General features: G+C 40.3%; 2 protein-coding genes across 5 annotated transcripts in view; one reads left to right on the forward strand and one right to left on the reverse strand.

The window, feature by feature from the left end:
• LOC139749246 (NIF3-like protein 1) overlaps nt 1–1500 on the forward strand; it is a 30377-nt gene extending 28877 nt beyond the window's left edge. For all 4 annotated transcript variants that reach the window (XM_071662973.1, XM_071662974.1, XM_071662975.1 and 1 more), the window contains one exon: nt 393–1500. In XM_071662973.1, coding sequence (XP_071519074.1) covers nt 393–661 — 269 coding nt within the window. In that variant the 3' untranslated portion in view covers nt 662–1500. The remainder of the gene's footprint in view (nt 1–392) is intronic.
• LOC139749245 (innexin inx1-like) overlaps nt 1491–23261 on the reverse strand; it is a 28037-nt gene continuing 6266 nt past the window's right edge. The window contains exons 3-7 of the mRNA XM_071662972.1: nt 17569–17724; nt 17190–17312; nt 11611–11772; nt 11053–11234; nt 1491–3528 (exon numbers count right to left, since the gene is read on the reverse strand). Coding sequence (XP_071519073.1) covers nt 3387–3528; nt 11053–11234; nt 11611–11772; nt 17190–17312; nt 17569–17724 — 765 coding nt within the window. The 3' untranslated portion in view covers nt 1491–3386. The remainder of the gene's footprint in view (nt 3529–11052; nt 11235–11610; nt 11773–17189; nt 17313–17568; nt 17725–23261) is intronic.

Here is a 23261-nt window from a genome sequence, read left to right on the forward strand (position 1 = left end):
CCGATGTTAGCGAGTTAGCACTTGCTTGTTAGAAATAAAAGCTGATAATTTTTTAGTTTAGAGTGTGCACTATTTTATATTCATTTAATTGTATGTATCCCAGGAAGAATTTCTTTGAGAGTCCTGGTGTTAACAAGGACCCTTTTAAAGGCTCCTGAGGCTCAAGGCTGCACTACTTCCAGTGGCAGGGAAATGTAGACTTCCTTAGAGTAAGAAAATTTTTGATGAAACTTTGCTCCCAATTGATACTGCCTTACCAAAGATGACTTTCCTTTATGGTGTAACCTCAAGCGTGTAGAGTCTAGTAACGGTCCTTTCTTGGACAGATAAGTAGGCAAAGGAGACAGGTATAGATATTTATTGTATGTTACTTAATTGTGTCTGGTCACCAGATTCTGTGATCAGGAGTGTTGCTGTCTGTGCTGGGTCAGGTGCATCAGTGCTGCGTGGTGCTTGTGCTGACCTATGGCTTACTGGGGAGATGTCTCATCATGAAGTTCTAGATGCCAACCATCAAGGGGCCACAGTGATACTCACAGATCACTCAAACAGTGAGCGTGGCTTCCTTAAGACTCTTCAGCCGCAGCTTCTAAACCTTTTAGATCAGAAAGTTGAGGTTCTAGTTTCAGAGAAAGACAGAGATCCACTAGAAATTGTTTAAATGATAGCTTTTTAGTTTCTGAAATTTGAGAATTATGATCTGGATAATAGTGCAATTTTTTTTTTTTTAGTTTTCATGAGTATATATATATATTATGTATTACTTATGAAATTCATCCTTTTGAATTTTACACATTTGTACAAATTCAGTGACTGCAGTTATGTTTATACTCTATAGTGTATGAATTTTTTTTATCTATTCATATGCATGTAATGCTATGCTTTCAGTCTGGGCATCAGACTTTTTATCATAGAGGACTAAAATCCTCATTCCATTGGAACTATGAATCAGTGCCTTTTTGTTACTGATTTTTTTGGATTAGGTAACCTTTAAAACCTTTTTGTTACAAAAAATATGAACTGTTGGAGTTTACTTTTCACAGCACACAAACTGTACACAAATGCCTTGGTGTCAAGTATATGCCATCTGTACCACAAGGAATTTCCTAAGCTTATCCATCCTTTATTCATTTCCATGGAGTACAGCTGATCACGAAGTAAATGCATCAGTCATTCAGGCCATAAAGGTGTTAGAATTCCAAGACCACATGCACTTGTTCTTACATTATCCCTGAAATAGGAGGGGGTTTATTGATGCTTGATGCTGGCTTTTGAACAGTAAGGGTGAGATGAAAGGTCAGTGAATATTCATGTAATAAAGGGTGTAGTGGAAATAGCCTTTGATCTGACATGTAGGGCTTATGTCAGAGGCAAACTATTCAACCTGGGTTCAATGCCGGCTAAAGATAATTTTTTTTTTTTTTTTTGCAAGAACTACAATGGCAGTACTTTCATGGAATTTAAAAATGATCAGGATAATATAAAAGCTATTTATAAAAATGTATCTTTAATATACCTACAATCTTACAAAATACTCCAGAGTTCACAACTGCAGCAACGACTGAAGCCACAAAAACAAGTTGTATAGCTGTGACCTTTATTTTTTATGAAGTTACCAGTCCGGAATGTGAGCAGGAAGAGTGATACTCACTTGGCACATATCTGGACATTTTTTTTTATATGCATGATCAATATGTCAAAGTCATTAAATAATATACTCATCTCAAAAGCTGGTACTTTTCCAGTAATCAAACAAGCTTTAATTACAGGTTTATAGCTTTTACACATCAACAAAGTAACTGACAAGATGTTTTCTTTATTCACCATATGGAACATTTCTTATGCTACGAATGGTTATTATATCTAGAGAGAGCACTGCTTTTATCAAAAGGTATGTGAACTAAGGATAATCTATACACTGTCTACACTGCAAGGTCAACTACAATAACACTCTCTTGTTTATCTTAGACACAGATACTTCCATTGGTTTGTTTTTCAAAAGACTAAAACTTGCAATAATTCCTAACATGATCTTCATCACTATCACGTTTAAAATGCTTTTATCCCATGATTGAGATATTACAATGGTATCCAACATAAATACTATCAATTGTTCATGAAGGACTTCTCTGAATGCATTATTTAAACATTTAAAAATAAATAAATAGCTGAAAAGTTTTGGAAAATAAACTTACATATACAGCAACAACATAAATGATCAAGGCCTGTCCTACATAAATATTAATAAAGCATGAAGGGATCAATCCATATATATAAGTTAGAACCATTCATGACAAGAACTGGTGGCTGTCACCTCATGCATCATGGCTAGCCCATCTCTAACTTAAGGAGAACTAATCATAACAGTTAACATGAGACCACTTTTAATATCAAGGGTCAGCTGAAGGGAATGATGTAGAATGTTGGTAACTTCACAATTGTGAAAAATCTGTACTCAGATGACAAAAACCTCAGTACTCACACAAGTTGCATAGCTCAGTTAGTAGAATACAGAAGGTTGTGCAGGCAGCATTGACAGTTGTAAACAAGACTCCGTTTGCCAGAACTGTGCAAAGGTTAATTTCAAAGATATTTAAAAGCAGCTTGAACAGCTGTCATAACTTGCACACATCAGTTTTACCCAAATGCCATTTCCCCAACCTCCCATTTTTGGAAGTACCATTATTCTCATCATGTACTTAAGGATACAAAAATGAACCAACTTTGCAATCTACCTACACAATCTATTTCCAAGAACAAAGTTCCCTATATTTAACATAAGGAGGCATGTATCTAGAACCCATTTTTCACTACATATCTCCAAAAACTGTCTATGGTCAAGAACTTAATGATAAATACATTAAACTCCAGAATTCTTAAAATGATTTCACTGGCACAAACCCTAAGTAGTCACATCCTTTCTGGTCAAATTATAATAAAGCAAAGATCTACTAAAAGGCAAGGTATTAGAGGGTAAGATACAGAATATAATGAGATATGGGACATGGCATTGGTTATGAGCTGAATCCAAGTATGTGTATCAAACTCCAAAGTAGGACAGCAGTGAGGCTAAAGATCTATAGTTCATTCTCAAAACCAGAGTTTATCCAAGTTACACAATCACCTTACAATACCTTACCATGAAGCACTGTTCGGATCTGAGAAGCCTGACCCAACTTTTGATCCACACTGTAGCATTAGAAATTCCCAAAGCACATCATACATAGCACCAAAAATGTCCTTGTAATTGGCCAATCACTAGCCCTATATAAGAACACATTATATGGGCACACATCAATAAAAGGTCTCATTTTTTTTTAGCTCTTGCTTGTAGCTTCCCTAACTTCAGCTGGAGGTGACAGCCCTCAGTCCATGTCCTCTAACATTCATACAGAGGATGATGAGTATAATCCCCCACTGTTGTATGGCACATTGCTGTTGGCAGTCTCAATCTCCTTGGAAAGTCGTGTCATAATGTCTCGATACACTAAGGGATCAATGTTTGTTGATAAAACGTACAAGATCCACCTGTTGTCGAAGAAAAAAGGAAAAGTTTAAGGGATGTGTGTATGTATAATGAATAATAAATATAATATAAATATATATTTATCCCTGGGGATAGGGGATGAAGAATACTTCCCATGTATTCCCTGCATGTCGTAGAAGGCGACTAAAAGGGGGGGGAGCGGGGGGCTGGAAATCCTCCCCTCTTGTTTTTTTTTAATTTTCCAAAAGAGGGAACAGAGTGGGGCCAGGTGAGGATACTCCAAAAAAGGCCCAGTCCTCTGTTCTTAACGCTACCTCGCTAACGCGGGAAATGGCGAATAGTTTAAAAGAAAGAAATATATATATATATATATATATATATATATATATATATATATATATAATTTTTTTTGCTTTGTCGCTGTCTCCCGCGTTCGTGAGGCAGCGCAAGGAAACAGACGAAAGAAATGGCCCAACCCACCCCCATACACATGTATATACATACACGTCCACACACGCAAATATACATACCTATACATCTCAATGTACACATATATGTACACACACAGACATATACATATATACACATGCACACACTTCACAGTCTGCCTTTATTCATTCCCATCGCCACCTCACCACACATGGAATAACATCCCCCTCCCCCCCTCATGTGTGCGAGGTAGCGCTAGGAAAAGACAACAAAGGCCCCATATATATATATATATATATATATATATATATATATATATATATATATATATATATATTTTTTTTTTTTTTATTTTTTTATACTTTGTCGCTGTCTCCCGCGTTTGCGAGGTAGCGCAAGGAAACAGACGAAAGAAATGGCCCAACCCCCCCCCCCCCATACACATGTACATACACACGTCCACACACGCAAATATACATACCTACACAGCTTTCCATGGTTTACCCCAGACGCTTCACATGCCTTGATTCAATCCACTGACAGCACGTCAACCCCTGTATACCACATCGCTCCAATTCACTCTATTCCTTGCCCTCCTTTCACCCTCCTGCATGTTCAGGCCCCGATCACACAAAATCTTTTTCACTCCATCTTTCCACCTCCAATTTGGTCTCCCTCTTCTCCTCGTTCCCTCCACCTCCGACACATATATTCTCTTGGTCAATCTTTCCTCACTCATTCTCTCCATGTGCCCGAACCATTTCAAAACACCCTCTTCTGCTCTCTCAACCACGCTCTTTTTATTTCCACACATCTCTCTTACCCGTACGTTACTTACTCGATCAAACCACCTCACACCACACATTGTCCTCAAACATCTCATTTCCAGCACATCCATCCTCCTGCGCACAACTCTATCCATAGCCCACGCCTCGCAACCATACAACATTGCTGGAACCACTATTCCTTCAAACATACCCATTTTTGCTTTCCGAGATAATGTTCTCGACTTCCACACATTCTTCAAGGCTCCCAGAATTTTCGCCCCCTCCCCCACCCTATGATCCACTTCCGCTTCCATGGTTCCATCCGCTATCAGATCCACTCCCAGATATCTAAAACACTTTACTTCCTCCAGTTTTTCCCTATTCAAACTTACCTCCCAGTTGACTTGACCCTCAACCCCACTGTACCTAATAACCTTGCTCTTATTCACATTTACTCTTAACTTTCTTCTTTCACACACTTTATCAAACTCAGTCACCAGCTTCTGCAGTTTTTCACATGAATCAGCCACCAGCGCTGTATCATCAGCGAACAACAACTGACTCACTTCCCAAGCTCTCTCATCCACAACAGACTTCATATATATATATATATTTTTTTTTTTTTTTTATACTTTGTCGCTGTCTCCCGCGTTTGCGAGGTAGCGCAAGGAAACAGACGAAAGAAATGGCCCAACCCCCCCCCATACACATGTATATACATACGTCCACACACGCAAATATACATACCTACACAGCTTTCCATGGTTTACCCCAGACGCTTCACATGCCCTGCTTCAATCCACTGACAGCACGTCAACCCCGGTATACCACATCGCTCCAATTCACTCTATTCCTTGCCCTCCTTTCACCCTCCTGCATGATCAGGCCCCGATCACACAAAATCTTTTTCACTCCATCTTTCCACCTCCAATTTGGTCTCCCTCTTCTCCTTGTTCCCTCCACCTCCGACACATATATCCTCTTGGTCAATCTTTCCTCACTCATCCTCTCCATGTGCCCAAACCACTTCAAAACACCCTCTTCTGCTCTCTCAACCACACTCTTTTTATTTCCACACATCTCTCTTACCCTTACGTTACTCACTCGATCAAACCACCTCACACCACACATTGTCCTCAAACATCTCATTTCCAGCACATCCATCCTCCTGCGCACAACTCTATCCATAGCCCACGCCTCGCAACCATACAACATTGTTGGAACCACTATTCCTTCAAACATACCCATTTTTGCTTTCCAAGATAATGTTCTCGACTTCCACACATTCTTCAAGGCCCCCAGGATTTTCGCCCCCTCCCCCACCCTATGATCCACTTCCGCTTCCATGGTTCCATCCGCTGCCAGATCCACTCCCAGATATCTAAAACACTTCACTTCCTCCAGTTTTTCTCCATTCAAACTCACCTCCCAATTGACTTGACCCTCAACCCTACTGTACCTAATAACCTTGCTCTTATTCACATTTACTCTAACTTTCTTCTTCCACACACTTTTCCAAACTCAGTCACCAGCTTCTGCAGTTTCTCACATGAATCAGCCACCAGCGCTGTATCATCAGCGAACAACAACTGACTCACTTCCCAAGCTCTCTCATCCCCAACAGACTTCATACTTGCCCCTCTTTCCAAAACTCTTGCATTTACCTCCCTAACAACCCCATCCATAAACAAATTAAACAACCATGGAGACATCACACACCCCTGCCGCAAACCTACATTCACTGAGAACCAATCACTTTCCTCTCTTCCTACACGTACACATGCCTTACATCCTCGATATATATATATATATATATATATATATATATATATATATTTTTTTTTTTTTTTTATACTTTGTCGCTGTCTCCCGCGTTTGCGAGGTAGCGCAAGGAAACAGACGAAAGAAATGGCCCAACCCCCCCCCCCCATACACATGTACATACACACGTCCACACACGCAAATATACATACCTACACATCTTTCCATGGTTTACCCCAGACGCTTCACATGCCTTGCTTCAATCCACTGACAGCACGTCAACCCCTGTATACCACATGACTCCAATTCACTCTATTTCTTGCCCTCCTTTCACCCTCCTGCATGTTCAGGCCCCGATCACACAAAATCTTTTTCACTCCATCTTTCCACCTCCAATTTGGTCTCCCTCTTCTCCTCGTTCCCTCCACCTCCGACACATATATCCTCTTGGTCAATCTCTCCTCACTCATTCTCTCCATGTGCCCAAACCATTTCAAAACACCCTCTTCTGCTCTCTCAACCACGCTCTTTTTATTTCCACACATCTCTCTTACCCTTACGTTACTTACTCGATCAAACCACCTCACACCACACATTGTCCTCAAACATCTCATTTCCAGCACATCCATCCTCCTGCGCACATCTCTATCCATAGCCCACGCCTCGCAACCATACAACATTGTTGGAACCACTATTCCCTCAAACATACCCATTTTTGCTTTCCGAGATAGTGTTCTCGACTTCCACACATTTTTCAAGGCTCCCAAAATTTTCGCCCCCTCCCCCACCCTATGATCCACTTCCGCTTCCATGGTTCCATCCGCTGACAGATCCACTCCCAGATATCTAAAACACTTCACTTCCTCCAGTTTTTCTCCATTCAAACTCACCTCCCAATTGACTTGACCCTCACCCCTACTGTACCTAATAACCTTGCTCTTATTCACATTTACTCTCAACTTTCTTCTTCCACACACTTTACCAAACTCAGTCACCAGCTTCTGCAGTTTCTCACATGAATCAGCCACCAGCGCTGTATCATCAGCGAACAACAACTGACTCACTTCCCAAGCTCTCTCATATATATATATATATATATATATATATATTATCTATGAAAGCAAAAATGGCTATGTTTGAAGGAGTAGTGGTTCCAACAATGTTGTATGGTTGCGAGGCGTGGGCTATGGATAGAGTTGTGCGCAGGAGGGTGGATGTGCTGGAAATGAGATGTTTGAGGACAATATGTGGTGTGAGGTGGTTTGATTGAGTAAGTAATTAAGGATAAGAGAGATGTGTAGAAATAAAAAGAGCGTGGTTGAGAGAGCAGAAGAGGGTGTTTTGAAATGGTTTTGGCACATGGAGAGAATGAGTGAGGAAAGATTGACCAAGAGGATATATGTGTCGGAGGTGGAGGGAACGAGGAGAAGTGGGAGACCAAATTGGAGGTGTACAACCCTATCAATAGTCCATGCCTCACAACCATATCACATTACTGGAACTACTATTCCTTAACACATACCCACTTTTGCTCTCTTGAGATAACGTTCTATCCTTCCATGCAGTCTTCATCGCTCCCAGAACCTTAGCCACCTCCCCCACCCCGTGACTCGCTTCCGCTGCTAAGTCCACTCCCAGATGTCTAAAACACTTCACTTCCTCCAATCAAATTTGCATCCCAATTAATCTTCCCTCAACACTACTGAACCTAATAACCCTGTTCTTATTCACATTTACTCTCAACTTTCTCCTTTCATACAGTTTTCCAAACTCAATAACCAACTTCCGCAGTTTCTCACTTGAATGAGCCACTAGAGCTGTATCATCAGTGGACAACTGACTCACTATCCAGGCCCTCTCATCCCCAACATAATGTATAATCACCCCTCTTTCCAAAAATCTTGCATTTATGTCCCTAACTACCCCATCCATAAACAAATTAACAACCATGGGGACATCACACACCCCTACCGCAGACCGACATTCACTGGGAATCAATCGCTCTCCTCTCTTCCTACTCGTACACATACCTTACATCATTGGTAAAAGATTTTCACCGCTTCTAGCAACTTTGCAGCATTCACTGGGAACCAATCACTCTCCTCTCTTCCTACTCATACACATGCCTTACATCCTTGGTAAAAGCTTTTCACTGCTTCTAGCAACTTACCTCCCACACCATGTACTTTAAAGCATTCCACAGAGCATCTATATCAACCCTATCATATTCTCCAGATCCATAAATGCTACATACAAATCCATCTGCTTTTCTAATTATTTCTCTATTTTTCACACTCATTCTTCAAGGAAACACCTAATCTACACATCCTCTACAACTTCTGAAACCACACCGCTCTTCCCTATCTTATGCTCTGTACATGATTTCACCCTCTCAATCATTACCCTCCCATATAATTTCCCATGAATACTCAACAAACTTATGCCTCTGTGGTTTGAACAATCACCTTTATCCATTTTGCACTAGACATGCATTCCACCAATCCACAGGCTCTTCACCATGATCCATACATATTATGAATATCCTTACCAACCAATCAACGACACAGTCATCCCCTTTTATAATAAATTCTACTGCAATACCGTCCAAACCTGCTGCCTTGCTGGATTTCATCTTCCCCAAAGCTTTCACTGCTTTCACTCTTCTCTTTCTAAACCAAACCATTCTCCCTGACCCTCTCACTTCACACACCACCAAGACCAAAACACCCTATATCTGCCACATTCAAAATACACCATCTCACTTCATCACTACCTGTTATTACTTCCCCTCTTGCCCCCTTCACCCATGTTCCCATAAAATTCTCAACTCTATTCCATTTTCAAGAAATAATTCAGAAGCATACTGTCTCAATCAAATCCCCTCAACTTTATGTAAATTGTGCAACAGAAAACAAATTTTCCTCCATTACCATAGTTCTACTTCAAATTTCATACAAAATGATTCATTAAATAGGAGTAAATTATAACCACTCATACCCCCACCTAATCTACACTCACTCTTCCTCTCCTAAATCTCCCTTTTTCTTCATTTACTATGAGTTCAGTAATTAAAGTTCAGTAATTATAGTGACTGATCATAACCCTACCACATAATAAACAAAAAAGAATTTTATTTTATTTCCTATTTACCTTTTCCCATGTTAGTGAGTAGCAACAGAAATAAAACACTAATTCTCTACAGGAAAAAATCCTTGCTTGGCTTCTGTTTCTAATTCACCAAAAAATAGATAAAAGAAGGGAGAATTTCCAGCCACCCATCCTTGCTGTCTACAACATACAAGAAATAAAAGGGTAGTATTCTTTACCCCCATCCATATAATACTAAAAATATATGTTCCACTACTTCTTATTCCCTTTGCCTTAACACATAAGTATAATCACTGGCTTCAACCAGATCTGGCACAACATTGCATTTCCATGCTACCTCATTTAAAGTTTCCATGTTTATTCATTTCATGTTTCCATCAGTCAGCAGAATCTGTCTGCAAGTGGAAACATCTCAAGTGAGGAGTCACCTTCCACAAGGTTGTATTACCATCAGTGGACGACAAAAAAAAACACTGTCCTCGTTGCCCTAAGGAGCCCACCATATCCTGCTCCCACAGCCTCAAAGCTGAAGGAATTCCTAAATAATGGTTCTAGGGTTATTAAGATTGGACCCTAATCACATCCAAACTTTTTCATTTATCTAAAATCACAGGTGCTACTCTCAAATGCTCCACAAAAAGACTTTCCTCCATACCTATTCTATATCCTCCAACCCTCTAATCCTACCATACAAACATCAGCATCAATGTTCCCACACTCCACCTTCAACTGGTAACACCACAGGAGAGGTTGTCTTCAGTAATGCTGTACATCAACAGCAGCAGCCTAAAAGCAGTACAGCATTGCCCAGGGCCCCTCCCACCCTTATAGAACCCAACTTATCCTTCTCTAATATAAAGCAAAACCTTAAAGGTGCAGAAATCCCATAAAAGGGGTCCTGAGGTGCATAACTAATACTAGCATCTTTTTCATGATCATCCATTAGTTCTGTAAAAACTTTTCACACTAGTTACAAACTATCTTTTGTCAAAAGCAATTTCTTACGATTTTTTAAAAATTTTATGCTTACCATTTCCCATATTAGCAAGGTTATGCCAAGAACACAAGAAGAAATGGTTTAATTCACTCGCATCTACTTCCTATGTGTCGAGAAATTCATCAAAATAGCAGCCCTCTATCCACAACCAGGCCCCACACACCTTTGCATAATTTCCCCTAAAATCACACAAAGACCCCCACTATTTTTTTCTAAACAGGACCAACAGCCTTTGAGACTGAATCATAAGTGATTTTAAATTCTGGTATCTGATTACCTAGTGCCAATATTGGTTAATCTGAAGGGAATGCAAAACCTTGATATAAATAAAGAACAAAGAGCAGTCATACATATATTTTAAATATATGGACAAAATCTCAAATCCCTCAACCTAGCATCCAAAACAAGATCTGTGTCAACACGATCAATGCTATAACAAACCCACTTTCATTTCAATTTTGACAAATGTAAAGAATAATTAAATTATAATAATGTTTCCTTACCAATCACCAATGGAGGTTTTATTTGTGATGGCTTCAACAGTCTCAATCGGGACAGCTTTGTTGTGCTTGTGCATGGCACGTGGACGCAGACCAGGGAGAGTAAAGAGAGCAATGCGGTATAAAAGGAGTGCCCCGAGAAGGACAGCCAATATCACATACCAGAACCACACTGTGATGAAGACCTACAAAACAATATCAGATGCATCATATTAAACTGCTACATTATTCAGAACACAGTATATATGTAATGCAAATAAATTCTGGCAGTTTAAATATATAAAATAAATTAACTAAATGTATATACCTAACTCTACTATCATAAAAGACAATATGAGCTGCATAATATAATTGGTGTTCCTGATGAATCTCCTGGAGAACAACGTTCAGGACTAGAACAATAATTCTAAAACAAGGTCAAGTCCATTTGTACTCAAATGATAACATAATTATCATGTCAAATGTTGGGTATGAGTGCTAGTACACAAAAATAAAAATTAAAATAAAAATTATCTAATATAATGAGGTAATTACAATAAATCTGTGAAACCCCAAATTTACCTTCTCATTAAGGATATTGAGTGGAAGCAGACAGAAGGCATCATGTCGTTCCAGAGTTCCTGAAGGACCAAATTTATGGAAGATACACTTGGTCATACGTGGGAATATGAAAATCATAGGATCAACTCGTTCTTCCTGGTCCATTTCACTGTACTCAACAACCTGTAATGGTTACAATTCTTGAAATAACAACCCTTTCAGTCTACACAACACAGCTGTTCAAGGAACATCATCCAAATGCTTAAGTCCTTACAAGTATCCATACAGTTTTCCATTCTCAAAAGGAAATAAAATTTTATCTTTTATCCATGTTCACTATTTTCCATATGAGTATAGCAGCATTATGAATAGATGAATGAGCTTAAGAGGAAACATATCTCTATCTGATTCCTTCCTCTGTTCATCCTTTTTGGAAAGGAACAACCCTTTTTGACAGGCAGGAGATACACAGACAGCTTCTTTCTCCCCTATCCTCAGGGACAGGAATTGAAACATGAACTATTTTCAAAGGCAAACCAAAAATGGGTGGGAAATACCTTATACAATATTCAAAGCTTAATATCATGAATAATAAAATATGAACACTTATAATCCTTTCAGGGGTATATTAAATAAATCCACATTTATAGCTAATACTGAGAGTAGTTCAGGTGTAAATTCACCAAACAGTATTTTCCTGCAGTCAATTAAAGTGCCAAATGTTTCCAAAGAAAGTTTTACTTTTGTCCCCATGAAGAACACTAATAACCTGCACAGTTAAGCAGTTCTGAAAAATTTGGAACAGGAGATGCATATCAAAACTTTACCAGTATATACATTCACAATGAATTTGAAAAAACCAACCCATACACATATACTGTTAGTGGCAACATCCCCATACACACACACTGCTAGTGGCTTGTAATTCTAAGTACAATGAGAAAATAGAATCTAACATTTTCTGCTAAATGTGCCATGTGTTTCCAACAAAAAGCCCAATTTAATTTGTTTTTGTGGAACATGTAAAGCACTACTACCTTATGGATATCCAGTGCAATTTAGCATGAAACATATATCAGTATTTTGGCTTCCAGTACAGGATTTCTAAAAACCCAAAACTTTTTCTATAAAATTATATAATATGGCTTCATTTTAAAAGTTGGAAACAGCATGTGAATCATCCAGGACAAACCATGGAAAGGTCTGTGGGGCCTGGGAGCTGTGGTTTCGGTGCATGACACATGACAGGTAGAGACTGAATGTGAATGAATGTGGCCATTTTAGTCTGTTTTCCTAGCACTACCTCACTCAAGCAGGGAGTAGCAATGCTGATTCCTGTGGGGCAGGGTAACACCAGGAACGGATGAAGGCAAGCAAGTATGAATATGTATATGTGTATATTTGTACATGTATGAGTGTGTTTATGTAGGTACATGTACATCATCTTCACTTCATCCTTCCACCTCTAATTTGGTCTCCCACTTCTCCTCGTTCCCTCCATCTCTGACACATATATCCTCTTTGTCAATCTTTCCTTACTCATTCTCTCCATGTGACCAAACCATTTCAGTACACCCTCTTCTACTCTCTCAACCACACTCTTTTTATTACAACACGTTTGCTCTTCAGATAACGTTTTAGCCTTCCACACATTCTTCAACACTCCCAGAACTTTCGCCCCCTCCACCACCCTATGATTCACTTTCGCTTCCATGGTTCCATCCGCTGCCAAGCCCACTCCCAGATATCTAAAATACTTCACTTCCTCCAGTTTTTCTCCATTCAAACTTACCTCCCAATTAACTTGTCCCTCAATCCTACTGAACCCAATAACCTTGCTCTTATTCACATTTACTCTCAGCTTTCTTCTTTCATACACTTTATCAAACTCAGTCACCAACTTCTGCAGTTTCTCACCCGAATCAGACACCAGCGCTGTATCATCAGCGAACAACAACTGACTCACTTCCCAAGCTCTCTCATCCACAACAGACTGCATACTTGCCCCTCTCTCCAAAACTCTTGCATTTACCTGCCTAACCACCCCATCCATAAACAAATTCAACAACTATGGAAACATCCCACACCCCTGCTACAAACCGATATTCACTGAGAACCAATTATTTTCCTCTCTAACTCGTAAACATGCCTTACATCCTCGGTAAAAGATTTTTGCTGCTTCTAGCAACTTATTTCTCACACCATACACTCTTAATACCTTCCACAAAGCATCTCTATCAACCTTATCATATGCTTTCTCCAGATCCATAAATGCTACATACAAATCTATCTTTTTCTATGCACTTCTCACATACATTATTCTAAGCAAACACCTGATCCACACATCATCTATCACTTTTGAAACCACACTGCTCTTCCCCAATCTGATGCTTTGTACATGCCTCTACCATCTCAATCAATATCCTTCCATATATATTTATCTATTTTATTTATTATACTTTGTCGGTCTCCCACTTTAGCGAGGTAGCGCAAGGAAACAGATGACAGAATGGCCTAAACCACCCACATACACATGTATAAACATACATGTCCACACATGCACATATACATACCTATACATTTAAATGTATACATATATAAACATACACAGACATATACATATATATACACATGTACATAATTCATACTTGCTGCCTTTATTCATTCCCATCGCCACCCCGTCACACATGAAATGACAACCCCCTCCCCCTGCATGTGTGCGAGGTAGCGCTAGGAAAAGACAACAAAGGCCACATTCCTTCACACTCATTCTGTAGCTGTCATGTATAATGCACCGAAATCACAGCTCCCTCTCCACATCCAGGCCCCTACAAAACTGTCCATGGTTTACCCCAGACGCTTCACATGCACTGGTTCAACCCATTGACAGCACATAGGCCGCGGTACACCACATTGTTCCAATTCACTCTATTCCTTGCACGCCTTTCACACTCCTGTATGTTCAGGCCCCAATCGCTCAAAATCTTTTTCACTCCATCCTTCCACCTCCAATTTGGTCTCCCACTTCTCTTCATTCCCTCCACCTCTGACACATGTATCCTTTTTGTCAATCTTTCCTCACTCATTCTCTCCATGCATGTGACCAAACCATTTCAATACACCCTCTTCTGTTCTCTCAACCACACTCTTTTATTACCACACATCTCTCTTACTCTTTCATTACTTAATCAAACCAACTCACACCACATATTGTCCTCAAGCATCTCATTTCCAGCACATCCACCCTCCTCCGTATAACCCTATCTATAGCCCATGTCTCGCAACCATATAACATTGTTGGATCCACTATTCCTTCAAACATATCCATTTTTGCTTTCCGAGATAATGTTCTTGCCTTCCATACATTCTTCAACGCTCCCAGCACTTTCGCCCCCTTCCCCAAACTGTGACTCACTTCCGCTTTCATGGTTCCATCCGCTGCCAAATCCACTCCCAGATATCTAAAACACTTCACTTCCTCCAGTTTTTCTCCATTCAAACTTACCTCCCAACTGACTTGTCCCTCAACCCTACTGTACCTAATTACCTTGCTCTTATTCACAATTACTCTCAGCTTTCTTCTTTCACACACTTTACCAAACTCAGTCACCAGCTTCCGCAGTTTCTCACATGAATCAGCCACCAGCCCTGTATCATCAGCGAACAACCGACTCTCTTCCCAAGCCCTCTCATCCACAACAGCCTACATACTTGCCCCTCTTTCCAAAACTCTTGCATTCACCTCCCTAACAACCCCATCCATAAACAAATTAAACAACCATGGAGACATCACGCACCCCTGCCACAAACCGACATTCACTGAGAACCAATCACTTTCCTCTCTTCCTACCTGTACACATGCCTTACATCCTCGATAAAAACTTTTCACTGCTTCCAGCAACTTGCCTCCCACACTATATATTCTTAATACCTTCCACAAAGCATCTCTATCAACTCTATCGTATGCCTTCTCCAGATCCATAAATGCTACAAACAAATCCATTTGTTTTTCTAAGTATTTCTTACAAACATTCTTCAAAGCAAACACCTGATCCACACATCCTCTACCACTTCTGAAACCACACTGCTCTTCCCCAGTCTGATGCTCTGTACATGCCTTCACCCTCTCAATCAAAATACCCTCCCATATAATTTCCCAGGAATACTCATCAAACTTATACCCCTGTAATTTGAGCACTCACGTTTATCCCCTTTGCCTTTGTACAATGGCACTATGCATGCATTCTGCCAATCCTCAGGCACTTCACCATGAGCCATACATACATTAAATATCCTTACCAACTAGTCAACAACCCAGTTACCCCCTTTTTTAATAAATTCCATTGCAATGCCATCCGAACTCGATGCCTTGCCAGCTTTCATCTTCCACAAAGCTTTCACTACCTCTCTTTTCTGTTTACAAAATCATTCTCCCTAACCTTTCACTTCACACACCATCTCAACCAAAACACCCTACATCTGCCACTACCATCTAACACATTCAACAAATCTTCAAAATACTCACTCTCCATTTCCTTCTCACACACACACACACACACACACACACACACATATATATATATACATATTTATTTTCATTAACTTAGTTGCTTTCTCCCGCGTAGCAAGGTAGTGCAAGGAAACAGACGAAAGAATGGCCCAACCCACCCACATACACATGTATATACATAAATGGCCATACATGCACATACCTATACATTTCAACATATACATACATACACATACATGTACATATTCATACTTGCTGCCTTCATCCATTCCCGTCGCCCCCCTGCCACACATGAAATGGCACTCCCCTTCCCCCAAGGCACACGCGAGGCAGCGCTAGAAAAAGACAACAAAGGCCACATTCATTCACACTCAGTCTAGCTGTCGTGTGTAATGCACCGAAACCACAGCTCCTTCTTCACATCCAGGCCCTACAAAACTTTCCATGGTTTACCCTAGACGCTTCACAAGCCCTAGTTCAATTCATTGACAACACGTCGACCCTGGTATACCAAATCGTTCCAATTCACTCTATTCCTTGCAAGCCTTTCACCCTCCTGTATGTTCAGGCCCTGATCACTCAAAAATCTTTTACACTCCATCCCTTCACCTCCAATTTGGTCTTCCACTTCTTGTTCCCTCCACCTCTGACATATAAATCCTCTTTGTCAATCTCTTCTCACTCATTCCCTCCATGTGACATATATGTAGATATATGTGTGCATATGAGTGGATGGGTCATTCTTCATCTGTTTCCTGGTGCTACCTCGCTGACACAGGAAACAGTGATCAAGTATAATAAATAAAAAAATAAGTAAATCAAAAATTCATCAAATTCATTAACTTTACTGATCTAAATTTCTCCAAAAAGTTTATTCCAACAATTGTTATTAAATATGTACAATTCACATTCGACTCTGACACTCTATTTCCACTCACTGAAGTTGAATACCCTCACACCAAATAAAGTACTACCAACCCCAGCTAACTAGAGGACATATATTATGTCCAACAGGTTACAGGTACTGTACATAGCATCTACATTGCATCACATTGCCCCAATTCCTTAAACTAATGGAAAAAGGACTTACTTTTGGGCCATATGTTAGAAATTCTCCTCCAAGGAATCTGTCAATGAGGAAGAGTTGACCAACAATATTAACAAAGCACAGCAACTCACAAAACCAGTACTTGAAGACATATCCATTGTGCATCTGCAACAGATAAATGCACTTAATATATATGCAACACAAAAACATTAACTAAGTGCAGGTTTTGTTTCTCGTTTTAACTCTAGACTCTCAAAACTCTGATTACTTTATCACTTACTAAAACTCCCCTAACAATTCTAGCCTCAATAAAATCATGTGCATCATCAGCTGATTCATGAAACTACCAACATATGTGAAAATATATCCTCTTCTTTACTTATTAACAACTTGGGTACTAAGTGTAAAGTGCTTCACATACCCGTATATGTTTAACAATGTAGTCAATGATGACTTTTTTGCGAGAACTGACTTCATCCTCCTTGTGCAGTCCAGGGCTGAGCCCTTTGGCTATAGTTGCCATCAGTCCACCTTCACAGTTATTCCAAACAAACTTTGGAATATAGCAAAGAGCAGCCTGAAAATAAATAATTCACTTTAGTACCTGGGCTTACAAAAACAAAGCAACCAAGAACCTACTAGCTTTGAACATATCAAACTTAACTTCCAATATGACTAAATATAACGAACACAGTAAGTTCCTAACAATTTTCTTTTCATAAGAGAACAGAATTTGAGAACATGTTTATCCCTGGGGATAGGGGAGAAAGAATACTTCCCACGTATTCCCTGCGTGTCGTACAAGGAGACCCCCTTTCTTAATAAATTCCACTGCAATACCATCTAAACCCGCTGCCTTGCCGGCTTTCATCTTCCACAGGGCTTTTACTACTTCTCTGTTTACCAAATCATTCTCCTTAACCCTCTCACTTTGCACACCTTCTTGACCCAAACATCCCTATATCTGCCACTCTATCATCAAACACATTCAACAAACCTTCAAAATACTCACTCTATCTCCTCACATCACCACTACTTGTTATCACCTCCCCATTAGCCCCTTTCACTGAAGTTCCCATTTGTTCCCTTGTCTTACGCACTTTATTTACCTCATTCCAAAACATCTTTTTATTCTCCCTAAAATCTAATGATACTCTCTCACCCCAACTCTCATTTGCCCTCTTTTTCACCTCTTGCACCTTCCTCTTGAACTCCAGCCTCTTTCTTTTATGCAACTCCCACTCATTTGCATTATTTCCCTGCAAAAATCGTCCAAATGCCTCTCTCTTCTCTTTCACTAATAATCTTACTTCTTTATCCCACCACTCACCACCCTTTTTAATCTGCCCACCTCCCACGCTTCTCATGCCACAAGCATCTTTGCGCAAGCCATCATTGCTTCCCTAAATACATCCCATTCCTCCCTACTCCCCTTACGTCCTTTGTTCTCACCTTTTTCCATTCTGTACTCAGTCTCTCCTGATACTTCCTCACACAAGTCTCCTTCCCAAGCTCACTTACTCTTACCACTCTCTTCACCCCAACATTCTCTCTTCTTTTCTGAAAGCCTCTACAAATCTTCACCTTCGCCTCCACAAGATAATGATCAGACATCCCTCCAGTTGCACCTCTAAGCACGTTAACATCCAAAAGTCTCTTCCGCATGCCTATCAATTAACATGTAACCTAATAACGCTCTCTGGCCATCTCTCCTACTTACATACGTATACTTATGTATATCTCGCTTTTTAAACCAAGTATTCCCAATCACCAGTCCTTTTTCAGCACATAAATCTACAAGCTCTTCACCATTTCCATTTACAACACTGAACACCCCATGTACACCAATTATTCCCTCAACTGCCATATTACTCACCTTTGCATTCAAATCACCCATCACTATAACCCGGTCTCGTGCATCAAACTACTAACACAATCAGCTGCTCCCAAAACACTTGCCTCTCATGATCTTTCTTCTCATGCCCAGGTGCATATGCACCAATAATCACCCATCTCTCTCCATCCACTTTCAGTTTTACCCATATCAATCTAGAGTTTACTTTCTTACACTCTATCACATACTCCCACCTCTCCTGTTTCAGGAGTAGTGCTACTCCTTCCCTTGCTCTTGTCCTCTCACTAACCCCTGACTTTACTCCCAAGACATTCCCAAACCACTCTTCCCCTTTACCCTTGAGCTTCGTTTCACTCAGAGCCAAAACATCCAGGTTCCTTTCCTCAAACATACTACCTATCTCTCCTTTTTTCTCATCTTGGTTACATCCACACACATTTAGACACCCCAATTTGAGCCTTTGACGTGCTGTCAGTGGATTGAACCAGGGCATGTGAAGCGTCTGGGGTAAACCATGAACAGTTTTGTGGGGACTGGATATGGAAAGGGAGCTGTGATTTCGGTGCATTATACATGACAGCTAGAGATTGATTGTGAACGAACGTGGCCTTTGTTGTCTTTTCCTAGCGCTACCTCGTGCGCATGCTTGGGGAGGGGGTTGTCATTTCATGTGTGGCGGGGTGGCGACGAGAAAAAATAAAGGCAGCAAGTATGAATTATGTGCGTGTGTATATATGTATACGTCTGTGTATGTATATATATGTATATAGTACGTTGAAATGTATAGGTATATGTGCGTGTGTGGAGGTGTATATACATGTGTATGTGGGTGGGTTGGGCCATTCTTTCGTCTGTTTCCTTGCGCTACCTCGTTAACGCGGAAGACAGCGACAAAGTATAATAATAACTTATATATATATATATATATATATATATATATATATATATATATATATATATATATATATATATATATATATATTATCTACTATTATACTTGATCCCTCTTTCCCGTATTAGCAAGTAGCGGCTGGGAACAAAGACAAATCCACTCATACAGGTATATACAAACATACATATTTATCTAATTATTTATCTTTTTTTATACTTGATCGCTGTTTCTCGTGTCAGCGAGGTGGCACCAGGAAACAGACGAAGAAAGATTACACTATCTTGTACATATATACAAAAACAAGCACATAATATATATTCATACGTGCCGTCCCGACCCATAGGAAAAAGCACCCCCCCCCCTCCCCAAGGGACAGCGACGCAACACAAGGAAACACGAAAAAGGTCACATTTGCTCAAATCCTTTCTCTAGCTGTCATGTGTAACGCAATGGAACCACAGCACCCTATCCACAACATCCAGTGTGTATGGCGTGCCTTTGTGTAGGGTGTTTTTGCTATTGGCTCGGATCTCACTTCCCTGACCGAGTTATCTGTCTTAGTAATTCTGTTTCGAAGCAGATGTTTACCCGTCCTCCAGCACCCGGACCCTTATCAGTGGCGTCAGGTCAAGTATGTCATCCCGTACGTTCGCTGCTGCCGTGAACTAGGGAACAAAGAAGATTGAAGATGAGGGCCGGACCTTAGGCCTCCTTCAGCCAATCACGTCAAGATGAGGGCGTGACAATCAGTCTTTTGACCTATCAAGGGCAATTGTGTCATTCCGACCTATCGTAGCCATAGGTAGCGGGTCAAGGCGTGGCTAGCTGTTCCTGCCTTGCTGGTCCTTCAGATAAAAGGCTCAGACGATCGTCTGGGAGTAGATTCCTTCAGAAGTCCCGAGCCCAGCAAGGTAATGTAGGCTTTCCCTGTCTGGAACCCCGTAGCCACCGCTGCCCTACTTTGTAATATGTTTGCTGTGTCACGTCAGGTTTAGCTAAGTGTAACGATGATGTTTACTGTCACGTCAAATTTAGCTTAGTGTAACGATGATGTTTACTGTGTCACGTCAGGTCTAAGTGTAATGTTATTGAACAAATTGTCATAAAGGAAAGAGATCTCCTGGTTTGAAATCTTATCTGGAATGTTAACTCATGCTCAATGTTAAATACAGGTTCAATGTTAAACTCACGTTTAGTGTTAACGTAAATGATTCATGCCTGATTTATGTGCTCACCTTGTACACTTGAATTCTTTCATTATACGTAATTCTAACCCTGGTGTTTGTTTTAATCCCACAACGTTAAGATAGTGTTATCCTGAGTTGTGCAACATAACAAATCTAACGTCCTTGCAAAGACAAGGATCAGTATAGTACTTGTAACATATATATGTTACTGGCAACCTCGCTCGAATAAGTATTGAGTTCGTAATATATATATATATATATATATATATATATATATATATATATATATATATATATATATATATTCATTTATTTTATTTTGCTTTGTCGCTGTCTCCCGCGTTTGCGAGGTAGATCAAGGAAACAAGACGAAAGAAATGGCCCAACCCACCCCCATACACAATGTATACACACACACATCCACACACGCAAATATACATACCTATACATCTCAATGTACACAAATATATACATACACAGACACATACATATATACCCATGCACACAATTCACACTGTCTGCCCCCATTCACTCCCATCGCCACCTCGCCACACATGGAATACCTTCCCCCTCCCCCCTCATGTGTGCGAGGTAGCATTACGAAAAGACAACAAAGGCCCCATTCGTTCACACTCAGTCTCTAGCTGCCACGCAATAATGCCCGAAACCACAGCTCCCTTTCCACATCCAGGCCCCACACAACTTTCCATGGTTTACCCCAGACGCTTCACATGTCCCGATTCAATCCACTGACAGCACGTCAACCCTGGTATACCACATCGATCCAATTCACTCTATTCCTTGCCCTCCTTTCACCCTCCTGCATGTTCAGGCCCCGATCACACAAAATCTTTTTCACTCCATCTTTCCACCTCCAATTTGGTCTCCCACTTCTCCTCGTTCCTTCCACCTCCGACACATATATCCTTTTGGTCAATCTTTCCTCACTCATTCTCTCCATGTGCCAAAACCATTTCAAAACACCCTCTTCTGCTCTCTCAACCACGCTCTTTTTATTTCCACACATCTCTCTTACCCTTACATTACTTACTCGATCAAACCACCTCACACCACACACTGTCCTCAAACATCTCATTTCCAGCACATCCACCCTCCTGCGCACAACTCTATCCATAGCCCACGCCTCGCAACCATACAACATTGTTGGAACCACTATTCCTTCAAACATACCCATTTTTGCTTTCCGAGATAATGTTCTCGACTTCCACACATTCTTCAAGGCTCCCAGGATTTTCGCCCCCTCCCCCACCCTATGATTCACTTCCGCTTCCATGGTTCCATCCGCTGCCAGATCCACTCCCAGATATCTAAAACACTTTACTTCCTCCGGTTTTTCTCCATTCAAACTTACCTCCCAATTGACTTGACCCTCAACCCTACTGTACCTAATAACCTTGCTCTTAGTCACATTTACTCTTAACTTTCTTCTTTCACACACTTTACCAAACTCAGTCACCAGCTTCTGCAGTTTCTCACATGAATCAGCCACCAGCGCTGTATCATCAGCGAACAACAACTGACTCACTTCCCAAGCTCTCTCATCCACAACAGACTTCATACTTGCCCCTCTTTCCAAAACTCTTGCATTCACCTCCCTAACAACCCCATCCATAAACAAATTAAACAACCATGGAGACATCACACACCCCTGCCGCAAACCTACATTCACTGAGAACCAATCACTTTCCTCTCTTCCTACACGTACACATGCCTTACATCCTCGATAAAAACTTTTCACTATATATATATATATATATATATATATATATATATATATATATATATATATATATATATATATATAATGCTGATAATCCACTGGAAAATGAAACATTATAAGTTCCCGAGCGCACTTTCGTGTGATGATCACATCATCGGGTGGGTGGGGGTAACTAGAAAGAGAAATATAAATCTGTTAATATACATGGAAGAGACGTAACTAGGACGCCATTGGTAAGCAAGCGTTACCGAAACCGCTTGTTTACCAAGGGGGTCCAAGCTACGTCTCTTCCTTGTATATCAAATGACATTTCTTTCTTATATCTCCCCTGATGATGTAATCATTACACGAAAGTGCACTTAGAATTCCATCAAGTTTCATTTTCCAGTGGATTATCAGCATTTTAGAGATCACGAGCTCCAAGGTGATTTCTCACATG

This window comes from Panulirus ornatus, chromosome 6 (assembly GCF_036320965.1).
Source record: "Panulirus ornatus isolate Po-2019 chromosome 6, ASM3632096v1, whole genome shotgun sequence".
Lineage (NCBI taxonomy): Eukaryota > Metazoa > Arthropoda > Malacostraca > Decapoda > Palinuridae > Panulirus > Panulirus ornatus.